The following is a 17096-nucleotide window of genomic DNA, read 5'->3' on the forward strand; positions in this document are numbered from 1 at the left end:
GCCTGTAGTCCCAGCTGCTCGGGAGGCTGAGGCAAGAGAATCGCGTAAGCCCAAGAGTTAGAGGTTGCTGTGAGCCGTGTGACGGCACGGCACTCTACCTGAGGGTGGTACAGTGAGACTCTGTCTCTACAAAAAAAAAAAAAAAATGAAGGTAACACTCAAGTCTCCTCACTGCCTGTACTTTACTGTCCTTGGATGGGATCTATGCTCTCCACGCACCTGCTCCTATTATGCTGGCAGAAATGCGATGGGACCATGTGCTGCTGTCCATGTGCAGCCAGGTCACAGTCAAGGCTTGAATCATCCCAGCTGGGAGTATTTATACCACAGGCATTGGCAGATGCAACAGTTCAGGGCTGCCTTCTGGAGGGCTGGTTGTTGAACACCACCCAGCTGCTTTCTGAGGGCTGTACAGCTGTCCTCACCACCAGAGCAGCAACATCGCACCAGATTCCCAAGAGAAGACCCGTGCTCCCCTTTCCTCCCTGACTCCACTCAGGTCCCTGCCAGTCTCCTCCCACATAGGTGGATCCATGGAACCTGGACCCCTTGCCCAGCCCACCAAACCTAGAAACTGGTAGCAGGGTTAGCAAAGGCTGACCACTTGTACAGAGAAGCCCACCTGAGCCTGCAAGAATGCTGCAGAGAAACAGGGGCGAGATTCCAACAACTGAGGAAGTTTCATAAAATAACTGCCTTCTCATCTCCACATGAACAAGGACGTCAAATGCACTCAACAAAAACAGACTATGGTTTACAGGGGGCAGGGGCATGCCGAGATGGAAAGAGCACAGTCACCCAAGTCAAAGATGCAGAACAGAGAGTTCATGTCGGCAGAGCCCAAGGCAGATGTGGGGTCCCTGACACAATGGAAACCTGGGTGGACCTGGCAGATGTGGGGCCAACAGAGCCTAGCGTGGGGGTGGCATCCTCACCAAAGCCACCTTTGACAGGCCCGAACCTGAGCCACGTCCAGGAGAGAAGTGGGGCCGGAGGGGGGCTGTGGTATGGTGGGGGCTGCCCTGTGGGCCCAGCCATCAGTGCCCAGCTACCCACCCTGAAGCCCTTTCTACTTCAGCCACTTTGGAGTGGCTTTCTGTCACTTGCAACTAGAGGGTCCTGGCTGGCAAGAGTCCAGAGCAGCTCTGGAGAGCAGAGGCTCAGCATAGCAGGAGGATGTACTTCCAACACTCAGAATGGTGCACCTATTCTGGCTCACAAAAGCTAACAAGGGCTGGGTTGCCACACAGAAAAAGCTAACAGCTGTCAGTTGGGCAAGCTCTGAGAGGCAGGAGCTTTGGGGGACCCCTACCCACAAGCAACCCCCACCCAGCAGTGTCACCTCCATTAGCAATGGCCTCTTCCAGCACAGACATGGCCAGCTGGTCTGTGACAGCCAGGTCCTGGGGGTCCCCCGATGTACACACCCAGCGGAAAGGCCCAAATCCCTGGGAGAATATGTCCCTGCAAAGACAAAATGCCTCCTCACATGGGGCTTCCCAGGCCAACCACCTAGCTCAGGACAGGGGTGCAGTGGGGGATGGGGAGGTGGGGGGGCGGGCCCAGTGAGGCAGGTGTCAGTGTCCAGAACTGAACTTGGGTAGGGAGCTTCAGAAGCCCCGCCCTCCACCCTCCTCACAGCACCCGGTCTCTGTCTGGCCACTTTCCACCACACCATCGCCAGCTTCAGGTGCAGATCTGGGCAAGCAGAGACCTCCAACTACTGTTACAAAGGCCACACGAAAATTAAGTCATCTAAGTAGCTGTGAGAAAAGAATGAATGTGGGGACCTGGCCTCTGTGAATTCAGCTTGGATAAACTCATCCCCAGATGACCAGGCTCCTGTGGCTTCCTCTCATGGGGAAACCTCATGGCTCCCTCCCCAGGCCGGCTGGGTGCATCCTTTGTGGGCTCCCCTCACTTCCCTCCTAGAGGGAGACAGTGGCTCCTGTGTCCGGGGCAGCGTCAGCGCTCTCCTGGCTCTGCCTGTACATCCCCAGTGGACCTGACAGCGTAAAGTGACATCTGCCTTCCTCACCTCCAGCCCTCTCAGGCCTCGCCTTTGTCCAGTGAGGACCAGCAAGTCTTCCCCAGGCAGCATGATGCCCTCTCCCAGCCCACAGCAGAAAGCCCAGACTTTTCATCTCAGCCCACTCACCTCTAGGGTTCATGCCTAGCTCCCCAACTTGCCCTGGGCTGCAGGCCATCCCCAGACCTGTCCCTCACGGCCAGATAAGCCTATGTATTTCAGGGTCACAGCAGGCCTTGGTCTTCATGATGAAGCTGTTAGCCTCCTTCTTGACACACCATTTAGGGTTGTGATGTGACCAGAAAGTAAGGGACCTCTGCCTCTGCACATACCCAGCCTGCCCTCTCCTGAGGCCCTGCAGTCCCCCCATCTGCATGTTTATGGGAGAGATTCCCAAGCCCATATGCTGGTCTCAGTGCATGACCTCAGGGATGGTCAGAGGCTAAAGCTTTTCCAGCCTGAGTGCTCAGGCCCCAGGCACCGAGAAGGGTTGGGGTACTAGGTGCATTGGATCCAGGGGCCACCCATCACTCACCCCATGATGTGCTGGACATACGAGGGGTAGCGGAACTCCATCTTACTGGCACCTTTCTTCCCCACGTCTGCTCCTGTGGGCACACCCCTGAACAGTCACCACCCCCAGTGGTGATTTAAATGCAGAGTCTGGGAAGGGTCTAAAAGGGCTTAAATCAAGAGAAAACGCAGGGGCAGCACGTGACTGGCCTTTTATGTGGCTGAGGTGCAGGGTGAACATGCTTGCCTGGGTGCACCGTTACCAGAGTGGGGGAGCCTTCCACCAGGGGGGACGCTGTTGGCCTTTTGAACGTCATACTCCGTGAAGGAAACACCCATTTTACAGGAATAAGTTTCCATCCCAGAAATGGAAAGCTGAAGTTTTTGGCACGGGACTCCCACCCCAGCACCGTGCCTGCTCTCCTTATGGCACTTTATGTTCTTAAAGAACATGGGGAAACTGAGGCCCAGACGGGCCAATCCGAGAGGCCTGAGCAGAGGCACAAGAAGCCTCCCAGGATCACCTACTGGGGGACCTGTGGCCGAGCCTCTGAGTGAGGCAGGAGGGGGAGCTTGCCCGGTGAGCCCGGGGCCCAGGACAGGGGCAGCCCACAGCCCTTTGCCCAGCCCCTCCTCCTCTCACCTACCTGCTCTCTGGGCCTCCAAGAGGAAGGCATTGCCATAGTCCCAAAAGAAGAAGTTCTCTTTGGCCAGCCTGTTGATAGCTGAGACATGCCTCCTCAGGCTGCAACAAGCAGACGGGTCAGCCCTCTACTGTGAGGTTCTCAGAGCCTCCCCCCATGGCCCCAGCCCACCCCTAAGCTGGCTGCTGACTTCCAGCGCTGCGGCCTGGAGAACCCCCAGCTCCTGGGGTTTGGTCCTACATCCTTACCACCCCACCAAGCCACCTGTCTGGGAATATCCCCATTCCCTGTTGTCTGTTTAAGCCCTCCACACCCTTCAAGGCCTAGTTGGCAGCTAAACAAATGTTTGTTGGTCCCCAAGCCTGCCAGGCCCTGGGGAGACAGGCCCAGCAAGGGCAACACACGTGCTTGGCACTGATTTGGTGCCAGTGAGTGTCAGGGTGGCACCAGGCGTTTGGCACATGTCATTCCAGTTTACCTCTGGCATTCCCATGAGCTGTGTGTGTCATGACCCCGCTGGCAAGAGGAGGCAGAGGCTCAGAAAGCTGAAGGTCCTGTCCCAGACTACACTGCTTGACAGGTGGACTGCCCAGGCCAAACGCTCCTGCTGCCTCAGCCCGGGCCTGCATTACCTTTCCTGGACCAGGCCCTTGAACGCAGCAGGGTCGGAGGCCATGAGGCTCTGGGCGTCGGTGAAGCTGAGCTGCGCGGGGTAGTAGCCACCATTGAACGGGTTGTGGCAGGATGTCTGGTCAGACCCCAGGTCCACCAAGAGCTCCCCTGTTCTGTCCAATACATGGACCAGGCGCTCCCTGGGGAAGACATGGAGCAGTCAGTGCTGGGTGGCATGGCCTGGGGCTGATCTAGGGCCAGCCTGGAAGGATTGCAACCCATTTCCCACCCTCACATCCAGCTGGAAGGGCCTGACTGGGATCTGCTTCCCCTGGACAGGACACTGGCAGGAAGGCTGCAGACCAGGCAGAGCTTGGGGGAGGATGTGGGCTGCCAAGATGGGGCCTGTGCTGGGGTAGCGGGCCCACCTGGAGACCCCAAGGCCTTTAACTCCTGCCCTACTCACCAAAGCTCCACCACGTTGCCATGATAACCAAGGCTGAGCACTTCCTTCTTTTTCCTTGCTTCCCTAGAGGAACATGAGAACAAAACAGCTGGCCCCCTGCACCCCCCCACACAGGGGGCATAGTGCTGACCACACACAGCAGACCCTGGGGGCACTGGAGCATCTGTGTGAGGGAGGGGTCCGTGAGGCAAGGGTCATGAGGGCGTCCCCTTGGGGACTTTTTTTCTGTTCAAGGCACAAAACACTAAAGGGAAATCCCGGACTCGAATGCCCCAGAGGAGGAAACTGAGGCACCAGCTGTGACAACTGTCAGGCCCTTGCTGCCAGAACTCTAATAGGCACCTGTAGAGAACCCACTCAAACTGGTCCTAAAGTTACAGGAGTCCCAGAATTACTTGGAAAATAGACAAATAAGAAAGATTAAAACATATTTGGGGGAACAAACGATCTGACTAGGCCTTGCTGAGGGCAGAGGCATCAAAACACAGCAGTGAGTGGACGTGTGGTGCGGGCCTAGGGGAGGCAGAACTCGCAGATGTGCTGGGCTGCTTGGGGCCTCCTCTCTTGTGGGTGTGCAAGGGAAGGACGCGGGGAAGGACAAACAGGCCTAGGCAGCTGAGGGGCCCAAAGCGTGACTTGTTGAGGAAACAGGAGGGAATCCCAGCGCAAGGCCCATTGGGGATGTGTGCCCTACAAGGCTCACCCCATGCCCAGCTGCGTCTGCCTCACCAGGCTGTGGGAGTGCTGCAGACATTCTGCGCCAGGAGCTTGTTCAACTGACTTAGTGTGTGTGCATGGGGGAGTATATGTGCATGTGTGTGTTGCGTGTGTTGTGTATGTTCATGCCCAGGTGTGCAGGCACGGTGAGAGCATGTATGTATGTGTGTGCGTGGGCCCGTGTAGGAGGGCGCATGCTCAGAAGCCTAAGCAGCCTGAACAGGAACAGGAGTTATATCAGGCACAGCCCTTCAGAGCCACACCCAGGGATGGAATCTCTTTTATAATTGCTGGACAGTTATCTGAGAGTTTTCAACGTCGTCAAATTGGTATCTTACATCTACAAAACGTGTCCATTCTGGATAACAGGGATAGTTGGAAGTTCACCATATCATTTCTGAGGTTTTGTTTCATTCTCAGCCCTTGTGATCATGGCCAAGGTGGGTGCCTCGGGGCTGATGGGTCTTCCCAAATAGAACTCTGCTCTCCACAGTAAATTGACGGGATACTTAAAAAATAGCATCTGCGCAGAGGCCCCCAGGGCAGTCTTCCCACCGGTCCACTAAAATACCTCTGAAGACTTTACCGGGAGCAGAGATGCTGCCCTGACACCCACACACACCCAGCAGCAAAGGGGGCATGAGACCGGCTCCTGTGACCCCAGCTGGCAGGACACACCCCCTTCAGTCTTGCTGTCCCCAGCAAGGTATGTCCAGTTTTTCTACCACGTCTCTCCCTGAAAATGCACACGGTAAGGGAAACAAGACACGTGCTTCACAGAACTGTGGTCAACTGTGGAAATACCGAGGGAATGTCCCAAACCCATTAGAGCCACGTGTCTGAGCAGTGAGGACACAAGCCTGGGGCTGTCTACACAGTAACAGGCAGCAAGAGGCAGGATGCTAAGACCAGCCAGGATGAGGGCCCTGGAAGTGGTGCCCACCTGCAGCCAGATGTCAGCCTCGCACTTCCAGGGCTCAGGGCTCAGGTGTCTGAGCTGAGTGTGCAGCTGTACCTGAGTCTCTCGATGCAGTGGTCCAAACTGTCAGTCACTTCCATCAGCCAGCCTTGCTTGTGGCGCTTCTCAAGGGCGGCTTTATCCACCTGGGACCATGAGACTGGGGGTCACCCAGCTGCCAACAGGCACTGAGCATAGAGGTGACAGACACTTTGGAGGAAGGAAGTGTACACTGCTCTAGGCACCCACAATGAGGTGGAGGAAGCCTTTGTGGAGGCGAGGGTGGGCTGGAGGAGACAGCAAAAGGGATGCTCCAGGCGTGAGCAGCCCTGCAGGGAGGAAAGAAGGAAGGGACAAGGACGGAGACCAGGGGCTCTAGACAGCTCACCTCTGCTATCACACCGATGCACCCCACGATGACTGCGGCCTTAGCCTGAGCCCCACTCATTCCACCAAGTCCAGAGGTGACAAAGACCTTCCCAGCCAAGTCCTCGAGGCCCAGGTACCGGCGAGCAGCATTCAACACAGTGAGCTGCAGAGAGAGGTGGCAGGGCCCTTGTTTCCCACTCCCCTCCCGCACCATCCCACACATCCCCACACCCCTGCACCAGCCTCCCCACAGCCAGGCCTGGCCCTGTCTCTCACCACAGTGCCATGGACGATTCCTTGAGGACCGATGTAGCAGTAGCTTCCTGCTGTCATCTGGCCGTACCTGACCATGGAGAGGAAAGCCAAGCCTGGACTGAGCCAGTGCCAGGCCAAGCTCCTCCTAGCCACCCCCACCAGGAGGTTTAAAATTAATTTTAAACTACCCCCAAAAGCATTCATATATTTTCCTTTTTAAAAAAAGAACATAATAAGGCTACAGTCCCCCTTTTCTGGTCCTCTCCAACCTCCCAGACATTTAACAGATTTTCTTTTCTTAAAAACTGGTATAATTGGTAAAAATTACTTAGGAGACTCGTTGGCCACATGGACAGCTAAACAGGACCCAGACTGTCCCTGTTACCAGCCCAGGCCCAGGCAACGGCACAGACAAGAATGTTCCAGCTACTGTATTTCCAGTGGCTGAAACCTCAAGCCTCTGAGATGACCAACACCAACAGGATAAGGGGGCAGTGATGGAGCCCTCCAAGGACAGAGCCCAGCCACGGGGCTGAGGAAGGAGCAGGGCACAAAGCACCCAAGACAATGGGCTTCATTTTAGGAGTTGTTCCCCTGGAGGAAGGCCTGGAGCTGCAGGGAGGCAGGGGTGGGGCTGAGGGAGACCTGGTGGTGGCGGCATTAGGGCACATGCGTGTTAAGATCCATGGAGATGGACATTTCCGAGCTGTGCACTTTGCTGTAGTTAGTGAGACCTCACTGAATGACACTCCAGGGTGTGGTTCCGCCTGAGGGTTACTGTTATTACTATTCACATTAATGGCCTCATCCTATAGGTATTATTTCTACAAATTGCTTTTCTCCCCACAAAACACCTGTGGGCTCCTCTCTACATCAGCACACACATCTCCTTCTCAGGGCTTCACAGTATGGACATTCAAAGTATGGACTTCACAGTATGGATTCATGGCTTCAAAGCCACGGACATTCTCTGCCCTCCTGTGGTAAAGGGGGCTGGCTCTGATTGTGCCATGTGAACAGTGCTGTAGTGAGCGGCCTCCTGCTACCTCCCCCAGCCTGCAGGCCACACTCTATGGCAGAAACCAGGGAGGGTAACTCCTAGGGTACAAACATTTTATTTATTTTTATTTTTTGCCTTTTTTTATTATTAAATCATAGCTGTGTACATTAACGTGATCATGGGGCACCATACACTGGTTTTATAGACTGTTTGACACATTATCATCACACTGGTTAACATAGCCTTCCTGGCATTTTCTTAGTTACTGTGTTAAGACATTTATATTCTACATTTACTAAGTTTCACATGTACCCTTATAAGATGCACCGCAGGTGTAAGCCCACCAATCACCCTCCCTCTGCCCAACCTCCTTCCTCCCTCCCCTCTCTCTTCTCCTTCCCCATATTCTTAGGTTATAACTGGGTTATAGCTTTCATGTGAAAGCCATACATTAGTTTCATAGTAGGGCTGAGTACATTGGATACTTTTTCTTCCATTCTTGAGATACTTCACTAAGAAGAATATGTTCCAGCTCCATCCATGTAAACATGAAAGAGGTAAAGTCTCCATCTTTCTTTAAGGCTGCATACTATTCCATGGTGTACATGTACCACAATTTATTAATCCATTCGTGGATCGATGGGCACTTGGGCTTTTTCCATGACTTAGCAATTATGAATTGGGCTGCAATAAACATTCTGGTACAAATATCTTTGTTATAATGTGATTTTTGGTCTTCCTAGTAGAGGAATTATAGGATTGAATGGCAGATCTATTTTTAGATCTCTAAGTGTTCTCCAAACATCTTTCCAAAAGCAATGTATTAATTTGCATTCCCACCAGCAGTGTATAAGTGTTCCCTTTTCTCCACATTCACGCCAACATCTCTGGTCTTGGGATTTTGTGATATGGGCTAATCTTACTGGAGTTAGATGGTATCTCAAGGTAGTTTTGATTTGCATTTCTCTGATGATTAAGGACAATGAGCATTTTTTCATATGTCTGTAGGGCGTGCACCTGTCTTCTTCAGAGAAGTTTCTCTTCAAGTCCCTTGCCCAGCCTGCAATGGGATCACTTGTTCTTTTCTTGCTTATACGTTTGAGTTCTCTGTGGATTCTGGTTATTAAACCTTTGTTGGAGACATAACCTGCAAATATCTTCCACCATTCTGAGGGCTGTTTGCTTACTTTACTTACTGTGTTCTTGGCTGTGCAGAAGCTTTTTAGTTTGATCAGGTCCCAGTAGTGTATTTTTGAAGCTGCTTCAATTGCCCAGGGGGGTCCTCCTCATAAAATATCACCAAGACTGATTTCATTAAGGGTTTTCCCTGCATTCTCTTCTAGTATTTTTATAGTTTCATGTCTTAAGTTTAAATCTTTAATCCAGTGAGAGTCTATCTTAGTTAATGGTGAAAGGTGTGAGTCCACTTTCAGTCTTCTACAGGTTGCCAACCAGTTCACCCAGCACCATTTGTTAAATAGGGAATATTTTCCCCACTGAATGTTTTTAACTGGCTTGTCAAAGATCAAATAACGGTAAGTAGCTGGATTCATCTCTTGGTTCTCTGTTCTGTTCCAGACATCTACTTCTCTGTTTTTGTGCCAATACCATGCTGTTTTGATAACTGTTCTGTTCTGTCAGGGTCTCAAGGCTGGTTCAATATATGTAAATCTCTAAGTATAATTCAGCACATATTGATTTATAGTGTAGTCTGAGGTCTGGTAGCGTGATTCCTCCTGCTTTGTTCTTATTTCTGAGTAAGGTCTTGGCTATTTGAGTTTTTTTTCTGATTCCATATAAAAAGAAGTATTGTTTTTTCAAGATCTTTAAAGTATGACAGTGGAGCCTTAAAAGGGATTGCATTAAAATTGTATATTGCTTTGGGTAGTATGGACATTTTAACAGTGTTGATTCTTCCCAGCCATAAGCATGGTATGTTTTTCCATTTGTTAACATTTTCAGCTATTTCTTTCCTTAGAGTTTCATAGTTCTCTTTATAGAGATCTTTCATGCCCTTTGTTAGATAAATTCCCAAATATTTCATCTTCTTTGGCACTACTTGAATGGAATAGAGTCCTTAACTGTTTTTTCAGCTTGACTATTGTTGGTATATATAAAGGCTACCAATTTATGAATGTTGATTTTGTAACCTGAGACACTGCTATATTCCTTGATCACTTCTAAGAGTTTTGTAGTAGAATCCCTGGTGCTTTCCAGATATACAATCATATCATCTTCGAAGAGTGAAAGTTTGATCTCTTCTGACCCTATGTGGATACCCTTGATCGCCTTTTCTTCCCTAACTGCAGTGGCTAAAACTTCCATTACAAAGAGCAGTGGATACAATGGGCAGCCTTGTCTGGTTCCTGATCTGAGTGGAAATGATTTCAACTTAACTTCATTCAATACGATATTGGCTGTGGGTTTGCTGTAGATGGCCTCTATCAATTTAAGAAATGTCCCTTCTATACCAATTTTCTTAAGTGTTCTTATCATGAAGGGATGCTTTTTCTGCATCAACTGAGAGAATCATATGGTCTTTGTTTTTTAATTTGTTTATGTGCTGAATTATACTTAGAGATTTACATATATTGAACCAGCCTTGAGACCCTGACAGAACAGAACAGAACAACTTTGCGGGAATTTGTTTCTGTTCCTGCAAAATTCCCCTGCAGAAGAGAAGCTGTTTTGAGTTCCCAGAGCCTGCGCCTCAGGCCCTGTCTTTGCTCCTGCAGGTTTGTATTCAGTTAGCTGTCAGTTCCATCCTCCTGCCTTCCTTTGTCTATAGGCTGATGATCCCCTGAGGGCTGGGTGCGTCTTAGGCTCAGTAAAGCGGTCCTCTGGGTCAGCTCCGCCCTGGGAACTGCGCGGCTCTGTGCCTGTGTGTGTAGTCCTCCTCCACCCAGGCTGGTACCACCTCAGGCAAACCCTTTACTCACTGGGGCCTGCGTTCCCGTCCCAGATCTGTTCCGCGGTGGTTGCCACCTGAGAAGATGCCCAGCCTCCTCTGGTTGCCCAGGGAACAGGCAGTGTGGCTTCAGAATATCCGGGAGTGAGCCCTATTGTTGCCAAAAAATGGCTGCTGCTCTGTGCCTCAGGCACTGCCGCTCAGGTGTGGTTCCCTCTCAGCCATCCTCTCCTCACTCCAGTGCTGCAGAATCAGCACTGACCAGCTGCAGTCTAGGCCCTGTCCACACCCCTCCAGAAATCACCCAAGAATCTGGACTCCTGGGGGACAGGCCTCCAGACCTCAGAGTGAGAGTGGAGGGGAGCTCAGAATTAAAGGTAGATAATATATACAGTTTTATACAGTTTTATGCCTGGCAGGAGAACACCGTGACACCCTAGTAGGGGAGGTAGGTCCAGTTTTTAGAGGGTCTCTCCCGTGGAGTGTAGTGGGAGGACCTTTGAACTCTGCTCGTTTGTTTGTGGGGCACTCCGAGCCATTCTCACTGGGGGGGACTCCAGTCCACTTGGTGATGGATTTTGTATCTTTTGTTTGTATCCTTGGGGTCGCAGCTCGCCTCAGTGGGGTTGATGTGAGTTCTTCAACCTTCTCTCTTGGTGCAGCTCTAATCCACCAGGTTACTTGCTAAATTTCTGTCCTTTAACTCTCTTTCTGGACGGAAGCCTCTGTGGAAAGCTGGCTTCAGTCAGCCATCTTTTCTCCGCCCCCCGAGCAGCTAACCCAAACATTTTAAATATTGATAGATACCATGAAATTCCACAGCCACTGTCACCAACAGTGTCACAAGCATGCTTGCTCTCATCACTTGACATCTGTCAACCACGTTACGATTTGATGATGTGCTAGGGAAACTGTGGCATTTTGCCCTGCCTTCTGTGAGGACTGTGACACTCTCCAGGGTCTCCTGCCACTTGTTTTTCTTCTTTGTAAAGTTCATCTGTCTTTTCCACTGGGCTCCTGCCTCGCAGAGATGTTCCCCAACCCCTCCCCTCTTCTCTCCACTCTGGATCCTCACAGGCATGTGCCTGAATACCAAGCTTATCCCATAACACAAGTGAGGCCCTTGACAACTCAGAACCTCTGTTTCTTCTTCTTAAAAATGAGGGTACATCCTCTTATCTTGAAAGATTGTGTGACTAATACACAGCATAAGAGAGTAATGCTAATATAATCAATCTCTACCCAGGAAGCCTGGTGAAACCACCACAACCCACCAGGATGGCCCCGAACCCCCTCCCACCCCCCACCCCCAATGGAGAGTGCTCACTGGCAGGGTCCACATCCACTAAGCACCAAGGGCTCCCTTTGTGTCACCACGCTGAGGCTTTCACCTTTTTCACTTCATTGATTCTCACGCAACTGTCAGACATTTAGTATTAATGTCCCCTCCATGCAGACAAGACTTGAGTTCCAAGTCATAGAGGGACATGTGGCAAGGTTGGGAACTGACTCAGATCCTTTGTGCCCAACTGATATGCTGCATGCTGCTCCCAAGACAATTCTTGGATGTAAAATTATGGGGTCAAAGGTTTATGCCGGTGAAATTCTGGCACACACTGCCACACGGCCACCCTCTCAGCCACCCAGCCTGGCTGTGACTCAGACGCCCACCACCCACCTGCCACTGCCTGCCTGTTTCCCATGTCCTCACCAGCACTAGGTGTTATCTGTATTTTCATTTTTATCAGCTTTATAGTGACCCGATTGTGAAAAGGCTTTGCTTTAACTAATATTTCGCAGACTGGTGACACATTTAAAAATTTCCCCATCTCTGCTGACCATTCATTTATTTTCTTTAATCAGCTCTTAACAACACCCAAGGTAAACCTCCAGATGCTGCAGCTGAACCAGGCCTGGCTCCTACAGCTCCACGCTGGGTAGATTTTAATCCCAAATCTATGAGGAACATGGTGGCCGCCCATGGTCACAGGCAGGAAGCAGTGGCCAGGATGTGGACCCCATCCCTCTGCCTCCAGCGCTGCTTACACCAGCACAGAAGAGGTTTTCAGGCCTAATAATAATAATAACAACAAATCTAAGAACTACTACCCTGTTTTCCCGAAAATAAGACATCCTCTGAAAATAAGACCTACTTACAGGAAAGATAAGACATCCCCTGAAAATAAGACCTAGCGCATCTTTGGAGGCACACCTTAAAATAAGACACTGTCTTATTTTCGGGGAAACAGGGTACTACTATAGCCAACAGAAGATGTAACTGGGTTTCTAAGCCTTGATTTCTTCATCCACCAAATGGGTTAATAAGGGCACCTATTTCGGAAGATGTGTAGACTTTTTTTTACTTTAAAGCAGTGGTACTCAACCTGTGGATCGTGACCCCTTTGGGGGTCAAACGACCCTTTCACAGGGGTCGCCTACGACCATCCTGCATATCAGATATTTTCATTATGATTTATAACAGTAACAAAATTACAGCAGCTACAAAAATAATTTTATAGTTGGGGTTTGCCACAACATAAGGAATTGTATTAAAGGGTCACGGCATTAGAAAGGTTGAGAACCACTGCTTTAAAGTATTGTGGGGGTATGAATGTTTTTGGTTACATGAATCATCTTTGTAATGTTTGAGTCATGGTTGTTAAGTGTGCCTGTCACCCTTGACAGTGTTTGTTGTACCTGTTATGTGTAGATGTCTAAATGCAGTGGCATCTCCTGCACACAAACCCTGGAGCTAGACATTGTGGACACTATTATGATTATGAAGTATTACCCTGAGGCCTGGTAAATTGGCTCTTAGCACTATAGATTTGACCACATTTACATGGTTATTATCCTGTAGTGACACTCCCAGAGAGCCACAAAGATAAGCAGATCAGGACATTTACTACAGCATTATTTATAATCCCAAGGAACTGGAAACAGTCCAAATTAGGAAGCACATGGGTTAAATAAACTACAGTGCCACTGAACACTGCCAGTAAAGCAAGAATATGTTAGATCCATGTTTTCTTCATGGAACAAGTTTTATTGTTGAAGGGATAAATGCAAGGTGCAGAGGTGGCCTACAAAGACGCAGCCACCTAAGCTGTAAGTCCACATGCACAAAAAATGTTTATAAGGATACAAGAGGCACCATTCACTGGGGAGGGATTTCCCTTCTGCTGTAACGCCTTCTGTTTACAATGCTTGACAAAGTAGTTTTCCATTTGGAGCATGGACTAACTTTATCACAAGTGAAAGTTAACACTCAGGCAGGGCCATGAGGAAGCTCTCTGGGGCAACAGTGGTCTCCTGTGCTGGGTGGGGCTTGGGCTGCACAGGGACGCTGTCTGTCAGGGTGTCACAGGGAGCATGTGGATGCCTGCATCTCAGTACACACAGGTTTCTCTCCAAAAGAAATAAAAGTATGAGCAAATACTGAATTCCAGTTAGTAATATTTGTATCAGAAATAAGCTGAATGGGTGGATAGATAGAGGGACAGAGAGATGGCCATGTGATAATGAATCCGGTAGAACATTAATCACAGAATTTTGGTAGTGTTCACCGAAATTCTGCCAATTGTCTGCATGATTGAAATTGTTCATAATAAAGTGTTGGGAAAGGACAGGATCCAAAATTGCATGTTCGACTATATTAAAATTTAAGTTACTGTTACACAACTGCAATTGTGCACGTTTTTCTGAAATTGTACTTGGTAGCACCACATTGCTTTATAACAAAGCATGCAGACTGAAACAACAACTTACATCGTTACCCCCAAGGCAAAGAGCTTCTCATACTCTGTCCTGGAGGAGTAGTTGGGGATGACCTGGAAAAGAAGGATGGGGGCAGGCAGCAGGCGAGGGGTAGAGGCGCAGTTAGGGCATCTGGCCCTCCTCCCTTCCCCCGCAGCCCCCCAAAGGCTGGCCAGTACCATGCCAGCGGCCTGTGGACCCACCATCCCATTGGTGATGACCAGCCGTGGGGCATTGGGGCTGCTGGGGAAGAGGCCCAATGGGTGCCCGCTGTACATGACCAGTGTCTGCTCCTCTGTCATCTTCGACAAGTAGGACATGGTCAGCCAGAACTGGAAGGACAGTACAGTGTGGAACCTCTGTCAGTGGACATGGTGTTCCACCTTGGGCCCCCAAGCCACTGCCCAGGCCCAGAGAGCTCCTGTAGGCCTCAGCTGGCCCCCAGGTCTCCACTATGCCCTAGGGGCTCTTGGTGCAGCCAGCAGCACCCCCGACCCCTGCAGCCTGAAACATCCCCAAGTCATCTGCAATGCTAGAGCCGCAGGAGCCAGTGAGGCAGACACCTGAGTTCCAACCCATGGGTTTGTAAGTCGCTGCAAGACCAGAGGATGAAATGAGGGGCACGGCTGGCGGGACGCAGGCATGGCACATGGCCCCCCGTACCTGAGCCCAGTTGCTGAACACCTGCCCATTTCCTCCATAGGTCACCAGCTCCTGGGGAAACTGGAGAAGGCATAGTGTCACCTGAGATGAGGGCTGGGAGGGGCCCCTAGAGCCACAGGCAGGGAGGGGAAGGTCAGCACCATCCCCGGCTGGGCCCAGTGGGGCAAGGAATTTAGGGGCAAAGTGGAGGCAAGGGGAGGAGTCAGAAGGGGGAGGCCCTGGGACAGTTAGGCTGCAAGAATGCTGGCCCTGCCTGTGACTAAGCTGAGGGCTCATCTTGAGGTCTGGGGTCAAAGGCCTGGGAGGGGGTGAGGACATTCTCTCCTACCATGTGCAGTGGTCAAATTCCAGCAATATATAGCCCCAAGGAACTCAGGGACCTCCCCTCCACCAAGGATACCCTTTCTGAGATACAGGTGATGGACGGCTGTCACAGGATGCCCAGATGGGCACATGCGGCCAGGCCCATGCCACCCAATACACTGGCCACAGGCTTATGGGCAGGCTCCAAGTGTGATGTATTTCAGACTCAGTGTGAAAAATGGTGAGATATCTCACAAATAATATTCATATTGATCACATGTTATATATCCAAAATAATATATAACATGTGATCAATATGAATATATCAATAATATGTCAATATATCCTAATATATCCAAAATAATATATCAGTATTTTGGATCTACTAGGATAAATGAAACACAGTATTAAATTTCCTTTTATTTTTTCACGTGGCTATCAGGAAACCTAATTCCACTGTAACGATGCTGATATCCTGGTTCTGAAGTTGGACTCTGGTCTCAGAAGATGTAACCCATGGGGGAGCTAAGAGAGGGCAGGGAGACCCATGGAGACCTCTCTGGACTAGCTTTGCAACTTCCTGTGAATCTATAGGTATTTCCAAGTTAAAAGGTTAAAACCACAACATGGGTGTCTCCTATTCCATACCTATTGCACAGTGCTCTGCCTCAGTTTCCCTGGTTGTTACCTGGGCCACCGCAGGGTCTAGGTTATTCATGATCATGTGCATGATGGCGGCGGCAGCTCTCACCTGGCAGGGATACTGCTCGATTGGGTAGGCCCTGCGAAGGGAAGCCCAGCACCAGAGTGACAACAGCAAGTCCACAGGCTCCCCACCCTGCCACAGCCTGGCCTCTGACCACACAGGTATGGGCAGGCCGGTGTGGGGAGCTCACAGTGGGGCACTGTGGAACCCTCTCTGGGCCCAGGTTATTTGAGCCTCACACTTCCCAACCACCCCTCTCCCCCTGGGCAGGCTCCCCATGGGAGGATGATGACTACAAAGCAGAGTGATGCCTGCTTTCCAGAAGCCTTGCCCTCTGGGCAGAGTCTACTCATCTGTTCTTTCATTCACTTGACAAACTCTCCTGGGCACCAATTCTACAGCAGGTGCCAGGCCAGGAGACACCTGTGGGAATGAGGGACAGGGTTGCTGCTTTACTGCACCAACATGCCCTGGGATGATTCAAGGTAAGTCTGGCCCCCTGGCACATTCTACAACAGTGGCTCTTAAAGCAGCAGCTCTGGGCAACCTTAGAAATGCAGATTCCCCAGCCCTACCCCAGAACTGCTGGGGCAGAGGTGAGGCCAAGCACCCCACAGCAGTGCTGTGCACACTACAGCTTGAGAACCCCATGGAGAGCGGGAGGGATGAAGCCTCACTGTCAGGCCTCCCTGCAGCCCTCCCCACCCTCTCCAGAACAAGACATGGTGCTCAGAAAGGGGTTTGGTATGCAATTTGGCTCTGGAACTGTATACTGCCCAGGATATGTGGGTCAGGCCAGAGGGACCATCTGAGATGTTCTCCATCTTCTAACCAGGCTCAGGGCCACAGCAGATAGGGCCCCACAGCCCTTGGCTCCAGGTGCCCACATAACACCCACCAACTCGGCATGGCTGTCTCCCAGCCTCCTAGTGTGGACAGCCTGGGCCCCACCACAGCCCCACTGCTGACTCTTTGAGGTTCCTGACCTGCACACAGGCCTTCTCAGGAGTCTGCTCCCTCTCAGCCCATGGCACTGTGCCCACCAGCACTCACCTCATTTCAAAGCTGGGGCAGAATCGGTACATGTAAATGTGCCCATATAGTTGCAGCTCCTGGGCAAACTCAGGGGCCAGCAGCTCCTGGATGTCTGGGGGGAAGTAACGCAGAGCATTCCTCAGGGCCAGCTAGGGGAGAGAG

The 17096-nt window shown here is 50.8% G+C and overlaps 1 protein-coding gene across 5 annotated transcripts in view; it reads right to left on the reverse strand.

The window, feature by feature from the left end:
- UROC1 (urocanate hydratase 1) overlaps positions 1-17096 on the reverse strand; it is a 40521-nt gene that overhangs the window by 14888 nt on the left and 8537 nt on the right. The window contains exons 2-14 of one of the 5 annotated variants that reach the window (XM_053598501.1): positions 16953-17083; positions 15882-15975; positions 14891-14950; positions 14407-14559; positions 14240-14301; positions 6585-6651; positions 6328-6471; positions 5997-6085; positions 4265-4327; positions 3819-3998; positions 3190-3287; positions 2565-2637; positions 1343-1464 (exon numbers count right to left, since the gene is read on the reverse strand). In XM_053598501.1, the coding sequence (XP_053454476.1) occupies positions 1343-1464; positions 2565-2637; positions 3190-3287; positions 3819-3998; positions 4265-4327; positions 5997-6085; positions 6328-6471; positions 6585-6651; positions 14240-14301; positions 14407-14559; positions 14891-14950; positions 15882-15975; positions 16953-17083 (1336 nt within the window). The remainder of the gene's footprint in view (positions 1-1342; positions 1465-2564; positions 2638-3189; positions 3288-3818; positions 3999-4264; positions 4328-5996; positions 6086-6327; positions 6472-6584; positions 6652-14239; positions 14302-14406; positions 14560-14890; positions 14951-15881; positions 15976-16952; positions 17084-17096) is intronic. The other 4 variants (XM_053598502.1, XM_053598504.1, XM_053598503.1 and 1 more) reach the window with 4 other exon arrangements.

Source organism: Nycticebus coucang, chromosome 8, assembly GCF_027406575.1.
Source record: "Nycticebus coucang isolate mNycCou1 chromosome 8, mNycCou1.pri, whole genome shotgun sequence".
NCBI classification, from domain to species: Eukaryota; Metazoa; Chordata; class Mammalia; order Primates; family Lorisidae; genus Nycticebus; species Nycticebus coucang.